Source organism: Rhinopithecus roxellana, chromosome 2 (genome assembly GCF_007565055.1).
Source record: "Rhinopithecus roxellana isolate Shanxi Qingling chromosome 2, ASM756505v1, whole genome shotgun sequence".
Classification (NCBI taxonomy): Eukaryota; Metazoa; Chordata; class Mammalia; order Primates; family Cercopithecidae; genus Rhinopithecus; species Rhinopithecus roxellana.
The window spans coordinates 47,316,799-47,334,257 of record NC_044550.1 but is presented as its reverse complement, the minus strand read 5'-3'; the positions used below and the strand labels follow the sequence as shown (position 1 = coordinate 47,334,257).

Here is a 17,459-nt window from a genome sequence, read left to right as displayed (position 1 = left end):
CAGTGTATTATTATATATATTCGGAACCCAAACTATTCATCTTCCCCTAAACCTTCAATTAAATTCCACAATGCAAACCTCTTGGCTCTAGAACCACATTCATGTTTATTCAACTGAGCCTGTGTCTTGAAAAAGTGTTGAAGTTTGGGGGTTTTCTGGTGAGAATCCACGTTCTGACATCACCTTGGTCGTGACAGTGATTGGCTGTTGGAAGGCAAAGAAGAGTTTATAGCCAGCAAGAGCAAGTGGATGGGTGAGTGAGAGAGCAGAGGAAATACTCAATCTGTGCCACTCACTGCCGTGAGCCTGCTTCCTCACTCCAGGACTGCCAGAGGGTAAGATTTAATAGGACAACTTCATTATCATAAAATTGGACACTCCACAGTTTACATTTCTGAACTTGGCTTTGAATTTTTCATGTAAATGATGTTATTGCATTGTACATGGTTTAATAATTATTTATCATTAAATTGGCACTTCAGATTTTAAATTCTTTCCAAAAGGCTAAACTTGTTAACCTCAGCACGTAAACAAGTTCTTAATATTATGCACATAAACTACATTATGCTTCTTACTTTCGTTCTCTGCACATCATAGCTTGACTGTTTGTTTTCTCATTCTGATGCATTCAAGATGACCTAATTGAAATACTATTTTGCATTTGCAAATCTGCCTAGATATATGCATATTTCTCTACAAACTACACCTAGTCTGTACTTCATGTATTTATGTTGTCTTTTCAACATATTAAACATTAGGCTTTAATGTTTCCTATAGCTCTAAAGTCAGAACAGAAAATACATTGTACTAACTAGAGAAATAAATACTGTTGGTAGTTTATCATACTCTTCCCAATAAAACTTGAAATTAAATCCTCAAAACTCTCCTTTAAGGATGTTTGAATTGCTGTCTGGGTTAGTAGTGGTCACTATAGAGGTCTTTGCTTTTTCGTCACTCACAAAGTAAATAAAATTAGATTTATATAGGCAACCAATTCTGCCTACATGAACTACTTGGTTCTTTGTATCATTATTATTATTTCTGCCGTCTTTTATCTGGTTATTTTTATAGTTTGTTATGAGAAATTTATGTAATCAAAACTATTTCTATAATTCTATGTATTTAAGTTTTTAGCTCTTTAAAATATGGTAAATATTCCCACCCTTTTCATAAAGTGGCAAAGTAATAATCTTTCTGTTTTGCTGATGGGCTTGGTCACAGCTGGCAAAGTTCAAAGCATTATTTAGACCACCCCAATAGCAATCAGTGCTGCCTAAAAAGATGGGCTCCTTCAGGAGCAAAGCCTGTTTATTTCCATGTGGCCAATAAGGACTTTTACTAAGATAGGACTGTGAGAAACTGTATGGGCACCAAAACCCAAAGACTCACTCTGCCACACAAAAAGAGTGTGACTTAGGACCCAAGACAGTATCTCCAGGACTTAGTGTCAAATATTCAATAAGGATGCAATAAATCTTGGCTGATGATGACACAACACAAAATTTACCAGCAGAGTTCAATATATGACATTGTTTTGCACATTTTAAATATTACTTTTTGAAATGTATTCATGGGAAATTGCCATCACCACTACATTTTGCTTCCAAAATATTGCCAGAGCTGTGACTATGTATGAGAAGGTGCTAACAGTTAAATGTGTGTGTAAATGTAAATGGCTGAGCGTTAGTAGGCTTTCAGCTAACCTTGCCTAACCCCTATTATGATAAAATTTTAAATACAATTTTATTAAATAGAATAAAATTAAAATAGGATAGCATTTGACTATCTCCTTTTACTCATGAGGAATTTATGTGGAACTGAGGCTCCTTGCATGGCTCCAAGCCCCAAAATTATTCAGGCCCTATTCCCACTTTGAGAGCTGCATCTTCAATTGTTCCATAGAAATGAAATTTTCATCCATGTCTGTCACCCTAACCCTGGAGAGCTCCTAATCCATCCCAGTACAGTCTCACACACTAGCAGATGGAAAACTTAAATGGAGCTGGAGAGCAATTTAATTTGAGGAAATCTGCCCCTGATACCCCAAGGCGAAACTCTGAAGAGCTCTTCTCATGGAAGCATCCTTAGAGGAGTGGCTGTGTGGTATTTCATGTATTAAGCATCCTCTCTGCCTCTCTCTTTGTGTCTTATCCACCCACCCATACACACACACCACACACACACACATACACACACACACACCAATTATTCCAAGATATTCAGAGGAAAATAGCTCCTACTTTCCATTTTACAAATAAATTTTTAGCCCAAAACCTATACAGAAGCTGGAAATTGCCTATAGGTTATCGGTGATTTTTGCTTTTTTGTTTTGTTTTTGAGACAGGATCTCACTCTGTTGCCCAGGGTGGAGTACAGTACAGTGGTATGAACACAGCTCACTGCAACCTTGGCTTCCCAGGCTCAGCCTCTCTAGTGGCTAGGCCTACAGGTGTGCACTACCATGACAAGCTAAGTTTTGCACTCTTTGTAGAGAACAAGTTTCACCATGTTGCCCAGGCTGGTCTCAAACTCTTTGACTCAAATGATCTGCCCACCTTGGCCTCCCAAAGTACTGGTTTTAGAGGCATGAGCCACCACACCTGGTCGAGTTTTTAATTGTAAACAAACAAACAGGGCACACAACTACACTAACAATTCAATTCACTTAGCTGACACTCCCATGTCAATATTAAGAGGGCTGTTACACCAGTGTGAATTACCCTAAGTATTCAAAATCTCTTGCAGTAATGAAAAGGTCTTCCATTGACAAATCACAGAACATAGGTTAAAACCAAGTACGGAACTCATGATTATATAAACGGATGGGTTAAGTCAGTTCTATGTTACTTAAATGGAAGGAAGAATTTGAAAATAAAAGCTATAATTTAGTTTAATTAGTCAAAGTGATAATTACACAGAAATGAAAACAAATTAAATACTTCATCTTTGAGTATGAGCAAAAAAGTTTTGCACTTAGTTTTAATATTTTATTAACCTTACCACTTCATTAATTCCAGAAGCAATCACCAAAATGAAGACTGCTTTAATTTTGCTCAGCATTTTGGGAATGGCCTGTGCTTTCTCAGTAAGTTCTTTATCAAAAACCTACAGTTATTTTCAGTTTTGTCTTTTTATGTAAAAGAAAAATTATGTCACAATTAAATGTTCTTTAAAACAGATGAAAAATTTGCATCGAAGAGTCAAAATAGAGGATTCTGAAGAAAATGGGGTAATTCATTTTAGCATACTTCCTTGGCCTGATTATACTTGCTGTGTATTTATTGTATATTAAACATGAATATATCATTTATTTTGTTTTTGCAGGTCTTTAAGTACAGGCCACGATATTATCTTTACAAGCATGCCTACTTTTATCCTCCTTTAAAACGATTTCCAGTTCAGGTAAATACAGAAATTCATTTTTCTTCAGTTTAATTTCTATTATAATTTAAAGGAGATCAAATTTATAAAACACCTAAATTCATCTCTCACTGAAATTCAGTCAGAAAGATTGCTTACTATAAGAAGTTTGTTTTTAGGGAAATAAGGTTTATTTTCTAAGTTCTCTTTTAAAGCAGACATATACACAGAGTAAAATCATTTGGGTCATTTGGGTACAGTCTAGAATAATACAATAAAAACAAATACGGTAGCACATCGAGCTCTGGTGTTTTTGCTAACTCACAGACAAAAGTGGAAGATTTTATCAGTTGTTGACCAATTCCATCAGTGATAAGGTCACTGGCTGTCCTATTATAGCTGACTCAAAACTGTCAGACAGCTGTTTACATGTGGCACTGCTGAGTCCGTTAATTGGTAGAGGAAAATTTGACTTCATAAACATCAGAGGTCATTATTTTTTTAAAACTTTGATAATCATTGGTAATTTCTGAAGATTTTCTTCACCTTAATCTGTGTGGGTCACTAGAGTAATATGTCATACACTGGAGCACAATTATAATGGTAAAACTGCAGAGGAAAAAGAGAAACTCATGACGTGCATGAAAAAAAGCTTGTGAGAAAAACAAACCATCCCTTAAATTTGTAAACAAAAAGGAAAATAACTAAAACTAAAAATAAGAGTTTCCAATTTTGCTGGGTTACCTGTGAAGGGTGCCTTTGAAAACCAGAGGGTGTGGTGTTGATTTTAAATATACAACAAACTAAGATTGCACTGTTTTTAGTACTATACAGTTTGGGTTCAGGACACCAATTATGCACCACTTGACCCAGGACTCTTGAGACACCAAAAGCAGTCAGGATGCTGAAAACGATGCCTCAGCACAGTGGCTTGGCATTGCATCTTACCATATGTTGGGCTAATCCATCTCTAACCCCTACAATGATAGGAAATGATCATTTTAAAGTATTTCTAGAACCAACATAATTATGGGGAATTTGTGTGGCCACAAAAATATGAGCATGAATGAAACAAGAGTTGTGGGTTTTCAGAATTGTATTCCCTTCTTTGGTTCACCTCAGGCCCATAAATAAACAGTGCTCATTTGAAAGTTTGCTTCATTCTCTTTTTTAAACTAAATGGAAATGATAATAAATTCAAGTCTCTGACTAGCTCCTAGAGTTTTCTGAAATATTAGGTACATAGAGATATTCATTCCCATCTGGATATTTTTACAGATATGTATGTGTGGGCCAATTAAAATGTCCATAGTGAAGAAATATTAGGAGGCATTACAGTTCTCAATATTGATAGATCTGAAGTTTGTAGATCAAGGAGATCTTTAGTATACAATTTTTTTCACAAATTATATACAGATAGGCCCATCTCAACTAATGTAGAATTTGTAAGATGGTAGTTTTTAAATAAAATTGTATAAAATATATCTCCCAATCCAACTGTCTGACCTAGTACTCATGACCCATTCTTCTGCTTTACAAAATTTGATTTTCTTTAAGAGTATCGTTAGGTATTTAGTGCCCAAGTTGTCACCCCAAAATGCATTAAGCTGTATTGGCTTTGAAATTCATGTTTTCGTCAAACAAATCTGTGTTTATATACAATCATTTCTAAACTACCGAGTTACAATGAAATATGTTATTTGGATAGCAAAGTTATCAGCAAGCTATCTACTAGAGCTTATGTATCTGCTAGACTATAGAAATGAAAGTGTAAGTAAATTTAACATCCTAACCTTCTTAATTGCAAAAAATTGTCTTTTTGTGATTCAAATGATGTTTTATTAGTGTGTGAACTCATAGAAGGCAAGAATTTAATCTTACATTTCTTTTATCAGACTCATCTCAGCTATGATACAAGAGTTGTGGGTTTTCGGAATTGTCTTCCAGTTCAGAACTCTCTCATCTATCTGTGTAGACAGATGAAAGACTTCTTGGAGAATCAATTGGACTTAGTAACAAATTGGTAATAAGGCATAAATGAAAGATAGGAAAAAAAATGCCAAAGATTCAAGGCATTTCATACAGCTTTTAAAGTGTCCTCACTGCAGACACTAATCAAAGAGTGATATGGTTGAGCTAGGGAGAAAGACAGAGGTGAAGGAGCATGTAAAGTGATTGAAATCCCCCCACTGAGAGAAACAGTTCTGATTGCATAAATATACTGTCCTCTATAATTAAGTTAACTAATAAATAGAAACAGTTCAAATATAATACTCTATTCACCCTAGAGGAAGGCACAACTGTTGAGGTCACGGCACTGGAAGAACAGGTTTAATTATTCTCTTTTCCACCTGAGGTTATTCCTGGCTTGAGGTGACAAGCATTCCCTTTCCTTGGGTGGATGATGTGGCCATCTGAAGAATGAGCCAGCAGGGACAGTCCCACAGGACCTGGACATGAATGTTGTCTTACATCTGATTTCTAACACATACATATCTGTAAAAATTAGAGATCCTTCTGCAGATATATTTTCTAAATGCAGGACACTTAACTGGGTCATCAGAATCAAAGCTAAAAATTGCAGGGAAGGAAATGACAGAATCTTAGGTTGGAATTTACATTTCCCTTCAAAAAGTAGCAAAACTCATTAGCTTATAATTATATTTTTATATACAAAATCTTAATTTCTTCTCATTCAACACTGAACTTGTTAGAGGGATGTTGCTCTATATAACCTCCTAAATAGTTAAATGAATGAATTTTTTCTATCATAAGACTTTTACTTCACATGTATAAATTAACTTCATTTTAGTAACTGACTTTAATTAAATTTAAAGACACTAAAAATTATATGCAAATTAAATTTTGTTAAATTAAATGCTAACTTAAATTCAACAGGAGAGCTCACTATGTAAGAGAATCATCTATAGCAACTGTCATTTTATAGTAAACTGAATGATTTCTTTTATGTTTTATAAATAAAATTTTAAAATGTTAACTATATCTTAGCCCAAGGTCTGCCTTGAACCTGCTGGAGAAGTCACAACTTTTTTAGGCTGCTGATTCATTCTCCATAAAATTTAAAAATTGGACCAGATAATCCACTTGTTCTCTCAAAGTTAAACAATTCTGTGGTTCATTGCCCTAGTTTTTACATTAAAAAAGTGTCAATATATTGCCAACGCTTTGGAAGTTGACAAATGGGATATCCAATTCGTATCTTGATCATAGTAAAATGCCTATTTTTCTCTAACTTCATTTTGCATGTCTAATCTATCTTTCTCACATCAGTATGTAGTCAGTTCTTAGTAAACAAATCAATCAAGATGGTAATACTAATTAGATTGAGTAAATATTTGTGTGTATTTTATTGTGATTCAATTAGCAGGAAATTTAAATTGCTGTTGAATACATTTGTACACAGATAAGTGTATACATACATGTATATATATTTTTAGGGCAGTAGTGACTCATCCGAAGAAAATGGAGATGATAGTTCAGAAGAGGAGGAGGAAGAAGAGGTAAGGAATTCTGCAATCTTTTCATAATAAAGCAGACAGCACAAAAAACAAATAGGAAACTAGTCTATTGCAGTCTGGACTCAGCAAATAGCCATTGTCACTTTACTAACTGCCCACAATATCCTATTTTGGATAAGCAAAATTTTATTTAAATTAGAATCCACTAACATTACCTGTTTAAAACACTATTGCAGTTTGGGGTTGAAGTTACTTACAAATGGTGCTCAAAACCAAAAATGTCTCCCTTTTAAGTAGAAGTAGTATAAAATCTGATAAAAAGCAACGGAAGTAGTATAAAATCTGACAAAAAGCAACAGATAGCATTACTTCTATTTAGGTGGATAGAACATGATGTTAGAAGACAAATGAATAATAATCCTAAACTCAGTGCAAGACTTGTTTTAAGGACTGAACTTTAAAACTTAATTTACCAAGAGGGTAGTATGTAAAAACTAGTTTACATCCTCTACAGTATTATTGTGATTCATCAGCCTTTCATAACTCACAAAGTAGGGTTATTCTTCTTAATAAAAATTTCAGGCTTGGTGTGGTGGCTTACGCCTGTAATCTCAACACTTTGAGAGGCCAAGGTGGGCGGATCACTTGAGGTCAGGAGTTTGAGACCAGCCTGGCCAACATGGTGAAACACCGTCTCTACTAAACATACAAAAATTAGCCAGGTGTGGTGGCATGCACCTGTAATTCCAGTCACTTGGGAAGCTGAGACACAAGAATCGCTTGAACCTGGAAGGTGGAGGTTGCGGTGAGCTGAGATCCTGTCACTGCACTCCGGTCTGTGCAATAGATCAAGACTCTGTCGCAGAAAAAACAAAAACAAAAACAAAACAAAACAAAAAAATGATACGTCTTTTTGGGTAACAATAAAATTCATAGGTATATAAATATCTTCCCGTATAGTTTTATAGATTAGTGTAGTCCCGGGCTAAGATTCATCTACATGGCTTGGAAATTGTGCTACCATGTTTATAACTGACATTCTTACCTAAGGAAACACACCAATTAGGATGCATCTTCCCGCATAGTCAATTATAGCTATCCACTGGTTTGGGAACCTTTTAAATTCAGGTATTCTCAGGTGCTATTTATGAACAGACAATGATAATCAAAAATGGATCATGTATTAACAGCTATCTTGAAAACAAAATGATGTGGGAACTTGAAAGGTGACGAATCATTAGTTTGGTATATTTTTAACTATAAAAGCAACATTTCCCATATCATAATTTACACTAACAGCTTGAAGGAAGGCCTTACAAGAATGTTAAGCCAGTACCAGGAAAAATGCCACCCACTAAATCCCACAAAATTTCTCCTGGAGTTCCACATAGCAATCTTACACAAGAACTAGGCTAGGGTTATCCATTTAGTTATAGCTCTTCGCTGTACAGTGATTGTGAAATTGCCTTGCCAACTACATTTCCCAACTAGATTGCATATCTTTTGGGAGTGGCTCTTCATTCGTTGTGGTGGTGGTTGAGGATTGAGGAAGACTAGGACTTCTTTGGGGGTTCTGATGAAATCAAGTACACACAAAATTTTGCCAAGGATCTCTGAACATTTAAGATCTTCCCAGAATGTATCTGCAGACACCTCATGACCGTAGGTTAAAATCCCTGCTTTGGGGAAGAGCCATGCTACCCAGTTTTATATCTCCTTATGCTGTCTAGCATAATTGCTTATACATATATGGTGCCCAGTAAATATCTGGTGGTTTGGTTTTGAAACTTTAGAGGAAAAAATGCAACAAACTTCATTCATTAAAAGTCTTATGAGGAGAACACTTAGGCATATTTTCTACTTGGTGATCACACATTTTCTTTTTCCACTCCTAAACTATTTAGTCTCATAAAATAAACTTTTATTGAAATATACATAATAAAATTATCCTAATTATACATCTCATTGAAATTTCAGAAATTGAACACATAAGTGAAACTAGCACTCATATCAAAAAACAGTGCATGCCTTGTGTTCCATTCCATTCATTAACAAACCCCCACAAAAGACAACCACTATTTTGACTCTTAATACTTTGGCCTGTTTTTGTATATTACAAATGTAGGATCATACTTCATTTACTCTTCGTGTGTTACTTCTTCGCTCTCAAATTTAGAGATTCATCCATGTTGTTCTGTAGTTGTAGGTCATTTATTCTCATTGTCAGTATTTCATTATGTGAATGTACCAAAATGTGTTATTCTTCTGTTGATGGGCAGTTGAGTAGTTTCCAAGTTTGGGTGATTACAAAGTGCTGCTGTGAACTTTCTAGAACTTCTTCTGGTGAACATACACATAGTCGTTTCTGGAGGCCATTTCACCCAAAGTGAAATTTCAGAGTCAAAATCTACTAAGGCATATATTCAACCTTAGATGGCAACCAGCTTTCCAAAACAGACGTACTCAGGTAAACTCTCACCATCAGTGTATGAGGGTTCCGGTTGCTCCACATTCTCACCAACACTTGCTTCTTTCAGTCTTGTTAGCCAGTCTAGTGAGTTGATAATATCTTTGCAAGCCCAAATTAGTGCTGTTTTTCTATCCAATAAAATTTGTGAAGCCTCATACCCATCAACAGATTGACCTATTTTCCTATTTAACTCATGTGCAGTGGAACATCCTTAAATAAAGTATCTGGGAAAAGAAAAGGTGTTGTAAGAGAAAACGTAAAAGTTGGATATTGGGCCTTTAGTGGTGACCCTGCCACCAATAAACTGGTGTCTATTTGACCTCATACGAGTCATATAACCCAATCAGATTTTTCAAATGCAAATAGTGTATTCTACTCTGGGGAACTTTCTAAGGATGCTAGCATTAATTTCTCCTTCTACCTCTGAAAGATCTGTTGGAATAAAGCATAAACATAAAACAATAAACAAACAGCACAGTGTTTTGGGGATATTTGACACAATTAGCTTGGAGACTGTTTGGGGTACACTCTGGTAGTACTGCAACCCTTCACTGAAATAGTGAAATTTACAAATTTGATGAAACAAACATGTGGTGCTTTAGTCATTTTGTTTTAATAATAGGCAGGCTAAATATTTATTTCTTTGTTTGTTTTAAACTTTAAAAGTTATCACAATCTCTTAAAATGTGTTGAAATGAATTCAATTTTCCTGTATTTGTTTAAATAAATTCTATATATAGGAAACCCTGATTTTTAATATTACCTACGAATTACACTGAGATCAACTCAGTTAAAAAACAATTGCCTCACAACACAAAATAAAGGCAAAAGATGAAATATTAAAGATTATAATAGACATTCATTTGAAGAGTATTAATTTTTTAAAACACTTCATGCAGACTGGGTGCAGTGGCTCATGCCTGTAATCCCAGCACTTTGGGAGGTCAAAGTGGGCAGATCATGAGGTCAAGAGATCACGACCATCCTGGTCAACATGGTGAAACCCTGTTTCTACTAAAAATACAAAAATTAGCTGGGTATGGTGGCATGCACCTGTAGTCCCAGCTACTCGGGAGGCTGAGACAGGAGAATCGCTTGAACCCAGGAGGCAGAGGTTGCAGTGAGCCAAGATCGCACCATTGCATTCCAGCCTGGCAACAGAGCAAGACTCTGTCAAAAAAAAAAAAAAAACAACAACAACAAAAACAAACAAACAAACAAAAAAAGCCTTCATGCAATAATATATCACTAAGAATTTCTTGGAGTGTTTAGTTCCTTCTTTGTACAGAAACAAATGATGTGTCAAATGCCTGAAACACAAATATTTTTTAATTGACAAAATACAAAGCAGAAATATCTAAAACATAATATAGTGTGGAGTAAGGAGTATTAAATAACTTGGAGTTGAGCGCTTAGAAGTGAGAAGTGCAAATGGCATAAGCGAAGGCAGGCTTTGAGTGATCAGCCAGCTGAGGGATACAAAGTTTTTCCAAATAATAAACCTCCAACAAATGAGTCACAGCTCCAACAAATCTTGAACTATCTTCTAGGTAAAATAACTTCTCTTACTATGAATATTCCTAACAGGAGACTTCAAATGAAGGAGAAAACAATGAAGAATCAAATGAAGATGAAGACTCTGAGGCTGAGAACACTACACTTTCTGCTACAACACTGGGCTATGGAGAGGACGCCACACCTGGCACATGGTATACAGGGTTAGCTGCAATCCAGCTTCCCAAGAAGGTAACAGTGGAATTATTCCTCCAAAATGAAATTATTACCATTAATAATAATGGTAATATTCAATCTTTTTTAAACATTTTTACTGGAGTCTAAGGGTATCCTAACACTATACACATAATATTTTACACTATCTTCATTAACTCATTAAAAAAGTGAGAGCAGATACACTTTTCCTATTTACAAATAAGAAAGGATCTTCTGCCAGACAAGTTCTCCTCCCATGTTATTACACTGACTTTTACATTATAACGGAAGACTAAGAACACATATCTAGGCATGGATAAAAGGTCCTGAGAGATACCATGACATTCCAGGGAAGAGAATTCCAAGACAGAGAAAGTGAGTAGCAAAACGATAGGAAGAATCTCCCCCAAGAAAGGCATTTTCTGTAAATAATGGCACACTTTCCCCATCAAAACCCATGACAAAGGGATTTATCCTGAAGTTTTAAAGCCCCCAATCATTTTGTAAATTAAATTGGTTTTAATTCAAATAAGACGCCTAGAACAAGGCTGTCAGTATAGAATATTGTGTTGAATGAGTGATGGCCTTAAGTTTTACATTTTTCACAGCTAGATTTGGGTTCTTTCAAACGTTTCCTTACAGGCTGGGGATATAACAAACAAAGCTACAAAAAAGGAGGAAAGTGATGAAGAAGAAGAGGAGGAAGAGGAAGAAAATGAAAACGAAGAAAGCGAAGCAGAAGTGGATGAAAATGAACAAGGCATAAACGGCACCAGTACCAACAGCACAGAGGCAGAAAACGGCAACGGCAGCAGCGGCGGAGACAACGGAGAAGAAGGGGAAGAAGAAAGTGTCACTGGAGCCAATACAGAAGGCACTACAGCAACCAGAGGGCAGGACAAGGTCAGCTCTAAGACAACAACCTCTCCAAACGGTGGGTTTGAACCTACAACCCCACCACAAGTCTATAGAACCACCTCCCCACCTTTTGGGAAAACCACCACCGTTGAATACGAGGGGGAGTACGAATACACGGGCACCAATGAATACGACAATGGATATGAAGTCTATGAAAGTGAGAACGGGGAACCTCGTGGGGACAATTACCGAGCCTACGAGGATGAGTACAGCTACTTTAAAGGGCAAGGCTACGACAGCTACGATGGTCAGAATTACTACCACCACCAGTGAAGCTCCAGCCTGCGATGAATTCATCCATTCTGGCTTTGCATCCGGCTAACATTTTCAAGGTTCAACTCAGGAAGGTGCAATATAACAAATGTGCATATTATAATGAGGAATGGTATTACCGTTCCAAATTTTCTGTAATTGCTTCTGCAAAGTAATAGGCTTCTTGTCTCTTTTCTTTCTGGCATGTTATGGAAAGATCATTGGAAATCAGGGCCATCTATCAAGCAGTACACCAGCTCATAAGATCAAATTCCATTGAATGGTTTGAGGTTGTAGCTCTATGAATAGTAGTTTTTAACATGACTGTACTATTGCTAACTGCGAAAACATACTCTTTGTACAAGAAGTGCTTCTAAGAAGAATTTCATTGACATTAATGACACTGTATACAATAAATGTGTAGTTTCTTAATCGCACTACCTATGCAACACTGTATATTAGGTTTGTCATCCTCATGTATTTTATGTGACCTGTATGTATACTCTAATCTATGAGTTTTATCACAAATAAAAATGCAATCCTTCAAATGTGTTATAATTAAGAAAAGAAGTGAGAGATTCAGAACGGAAAAAGGTGAAACAAATGGAAGACTATTTCACTAAAGGAGAAAAGCTTATTTCCACTATGGTTTAAAACTAAGAGGACTGTAAACATTTTCTTTTGGCTAAATCAACATAACTAAGACTTTGCCATGCTTGTGGGCAGGGTTAGCCATATATATCAGGGGAATGAATGGCTCTTATTAGGGTTGCCAGATATAACAAACATATAGGATGCCTATTAAATTTGAATTTCAGATAAACAATGAATAATTTTTAGTGTAAGTATACCCCATGCAATATTTGGCCTTTGTGAAGTATTTTGGACATACTTATACTAAATAAATGATTCACTACCTATCTAATACTCAACCTTATTATATAATTATTTTTTGAGACACAGCCTCACTCTATCACCCAGGCTGGAGTACAGTGGCACCATCTCGGCTCACCACAACCTCTGCCTCCTGGGTTCAAGCCATTCTTCTACCTAAGCCTCCCAAGTACCTAGGATTACAGGCATACACCACCACATCTGGCTAAATTTTTGCATTTTGGGTAGAGACAGGGTTTCACCACGTTGGCCAGGCTGGTCTTGAACTCCTGACCTCAAGTGATCCATCCACCTCGGCCTCCCAAAGTGCTGGGATTACAGATGTGAGCCACCATGCCCAGCCCTAATACTCAACTTTAACTGAGTGCTTTGTTTATCTAGCAATCCTACTTCTACTTGGCTTAACTTTAGCTGGGCAAGAGGCGGAATGAGGTAGAAAAAAAACTCTTACACAACACATACACACACAAAGAAGGGCTGATATACAAAGACTTAACAGCAAGTCACACCTTGATATAAACCTGAAATAAATTTAAAATGGGAGTAAAGAAGGAAAGTAGATAGAAGAAGCAAGAAGAACAAAATGCATTCACCTTTTGATTTATTAACTGAAAAGATGTTTTGAACATTTACAGAGCCAGAGTATGTTCACACATTGAGCATATGAAAATGAAGAATGCTGTCTTCGGGGTAATTTTAGTCTATTAGCTACCAGTTGCGAGACTTTCCATGCATCATGACATTCAATTTTTGTAACTTTTTTCTTATTATATCTTTATTCTAAAATTTGTTTCTCAAATATTCAAACCACAAATTTTAAAATATTTGGTTTTAAATAAATATATATTTTTTCCCATGAGTTGTGAGGGTACGGGTGGTATTCGGTTACATGGTGATTTGTGAGATTTTGGCGCACCTATCACCGGAGCAGTATACACTGCACCATATTTGTAGTCTTTCCCTCGCCCCTCCCACTCTTCCCACCAAGTCCCCAAAGTCCATTGTATCATTCTTATGCATTTGCATCCTCATAGCTTAGCTCCCACATATCAGTGAGAACATACGATATTTGGTTTTCCAATCCTGAGTTATTCCACTTAGAATAATAGTCTCCAATCTCATCCAGGTCACTGCAAATGCTGTTAATTCATTCCTTTATGGCTGCGTAGTATTCCATCATACATATATATATATACACCACAGTTTCTTTATCCACTCATTGATTGCTGGACATTTGGGTTGATTCCACAATTTTGCAATTGTGAATTGTGCTGCTATAAATATGAATGTGTTCAAATATGCAATAAATATATGTGTGTTCAAATAATGACTTATTTTCCTCTGGGTAGATATCTAGTAGTGGGATTGCTGAATCAAATGGCAGCTCTACTTTTAGTTCTTCAAGGAATCTCCACACTGTTTTCCATAGCGGCTGTAGTAGTTTACATTACCACCAACAGTGTAGAAGCATTCCATGTTCACCACATACATGCCAACATCTACTGTTTTTTTTGTTTTGTTTTTTGATATTTTGATTTGGGCATTCTTGCAGGAGTAAGGTAGTATGGTGTTGTGGTTTTGATTTGCATTTCCCTGATCATTAATGATGTTGAGCATTTTTACATATTTCTTAGCCATTTGTATATCTTCTTTTGAGAATTGTCTATTCATGTCCTTAGCTCACTTTTTGATAGGATTTTTTTTCTTACTGATTTGTTTGAGTTCGTTGTAGATTCTGGATATTAGTTCTTTGTCAGATGTATAGATTGTGAAGATTTTCTCCCAGTTTGTGGCTTATCTGTTTGCTCTGCTGACTGTTGCTTTTGTCGTGCAAAAGCTCTTAAGTTTAATTAGGTCCCAGCTAGTTATCTTTGTTTTTATTGCATTTGCTTTTGGGTTCTTGGTCATGAAATCCTTGCCTAAGCCAATGTCTAGAAGAGTTTCTCCAGTTATCCTCTAGAATTTTCATAGTTTCAGGTCTTAGGTTTAACTCCTTAATCCATCTTGAGTTGATTTTTGTATAAGGTAAGAGATGAGGATCTAATGTCATTCTCCTACATGTGGCTAGCCAATTATCCCAGGACCATTTGTTGAAAAGGGTGTCCTTTCCCCACTTTATATTTTCTTTGTCAAAGATGAATTGACTGCAAGTATTTGGTTTATTTCTGGGTTCTCTATTCTGTCCCATTGGTCTATGTGCCTATTTTTATACCAGTACCATGCTGTTTTGGTGATTATGGCCTTATAGTATAGTTTGAAATCAGGTAGTGTGATGCTTCCAGATTTGATCTTTTTGTTTAGTATTGCTTTGGCTATGTGAGCTCTTTTTTGTTTCCATATGAATTTTAGAGTTGTTTTTTTCTAATTCTGTGAAGAATGATGGTGGTTTTTTGATGGGGATTGCATTGAATTTGTAGATTGCTTTTGCCAGAATGGTCTTTCTCACAATATTGATACTACCCATCCACGAGCATGGGATATGTCCCATTTATTTGTGTCTTCTATGATTTCTTTCAGCAGTGTTTTGTAGTTTTCCTTATAGAGGTCTTTTGACTCCTTTGTTAGGTATATTCCTAAGTTGTTGTTGTTGTTGTTGTTTTTTCTTGCAGCAATTGTGAAAGGGATTGAGTTCTTGATTTGATTCTCTGCTTGATCACTGTTGGTATATAGAAGAGCTACTGATTTGTGCATATTAATCTTGTATGCAGAAACTTTGCTGAATTCTTTTATCAGTTCTAGGAGATTTCTGGAGGAATCCTTAGGGTTTTCAGGATAAACAATCATGTCCTCAGCAAACAGTGACAGTTTGACTTTCACTTTACCAATTTGGATGTCCTTTATTTCTTTCTCTTGTCTGATTGCTCTGGCTAGCACTTACAGTACTATTCTTAAGAGGAGTGGTGAGAGAGCTCATCCTTGTCTTGTTCCAGTTCTCAGATGGAATGCTTTCAAGTTTTCCCTGTTCAGTACTATGTTGGCTGTGGGTTTGTCATAGATGGCTTTTATTACATTAAGGTATGTCCCTTGCATGCCAATTTTGCTGAGAGTTTTAATCATAAAGGGATGCTGAATTTTGTTGAATGTTTTTCGAATGTTGAATGCGTCTATTGAGATAATCATGTGATTTTTTAAAAATTCTGTTTATGTGGTGTATCACATTTATTGACTTGGGCATGTTAAACCATCCCTGCATCCCTGGTATAAAACCCAGTTGATCATGGTGGATTATCTTTTGGATATGTTGTTGGATTCGATTAGCTAGTATTTTGTTAAGGATTTCAGCATCTATGCTCATCAAGGATATCAGTCTGCAGTTTTCCTTTTTGTTTGTGTCCTTTCCTGGTTTTGGTATTAGGGTGATGCTGGCTTCATAGAATAAATTAAGAAGGGTTCGTTTTCCCTCTATCTTGTGGAATAGTGTCAAAAGGATTCGTACCAATTCTTCTTTGAATATCTGGTAGAATTCTGCTGTGAATCCATCTGATCCTGGACTTTTTTGTTGGTAATTTCTTAATTCCAATGTCAATCTCGCTACTTGTTATTGGTCTGTTCAGGGTATCTACTTCTTCCTGAGTTTAGCCAGGAGGGTTGTATTTTTGCAAGAATTTATCCATCTCTTCTAGGTTTTCTAGTTTATGCATGTAAATGTGTTTATAGTAGTTTTGAATTACCTTTTGTATTTCTTTATTATTATTATTATTATTATTATTATTATTACTGTACTTTAAGTTCTAGGGTACATGTGCACAACCTGCAGGTTTGTTACGTATGTGTACATGTGACATGTTGGTGTGCTGCACCCGTTAACTTGTCATTTACATTAGGTATATCTCCTAATGCTATCCCTCCCCACTCCCTCCACCCCACAACAGGCCCCTGTGTGTGATGTTCCCCCACCTGGTGTCCAAGTGTTCTCATTGTTCAATCCCCACCTATGAGTGAGAACATATGGTGCTTGGTTTTCTGTCCTTGCAATAGTTTGCTCAGAATGATGGTTTCTAGCTTCATCCATGTCCCCACAAAGGACATGAACTCATCCTTTTTTATGGCTGCACAGTATTCCATGGTGTATATGTGCCACGTTTTCTTGATCCAGTCTATCATTGGTGGACATTTGGGTTGGTACCAAGTCTTTGCTATTATGAATAGTGCCACAATAAACATACGTGTGCATGTGTCTTTATAGCAGCATGATTTATAATCCTTTGGGTATATACCCAGTAATGGGATGGATGGGTCAAATGGTATTTCTAGTTCTAGATCCTTGAGGAATTGCCACGCTATCTTCCACAATGGTTGAACTAGTTTATAGTCCCACCAACAGTGTAAAAGTGTTCCTATTTCTCCACATCCTCTCCAGCACCTGTTGTTTCCTG

At 36.2% G+C, this 17,459-nt stretch overlaps 1 protein-coding gene across 1 annotated transcript; it reads left to right on the top strand.

The window, feature by feature from the left end:
• Nucleotides 1-255: 255 nt before the first annotated feature.
• IBSP (integrin binding sialoprotein) lies at nt 256-12,737 on the top strand. Its single transcript, XM_010367882.2, has 7 exons — nt 256-335; nt 3,018-3,085; nt 3,179-3,229; nt 3,325-3,402; nt 6,819-6,881; nt 10,897-11,055; nt 11,662-12,737. Exons 2-7 carry the CDS (start codon nt 3,032-3,034, stop codon nt 12,208-12,210), a joined length of 954 nt encoding a protein of 317 aa, XP_010366184.1. The 5' UTR covers nt 256-335; nt 3,018-3,031; the 3' UTR covers nt 12,211-12,737.
• Nucleotides 12,738-17,459: the final 4,722 nt, after the last annotated feature.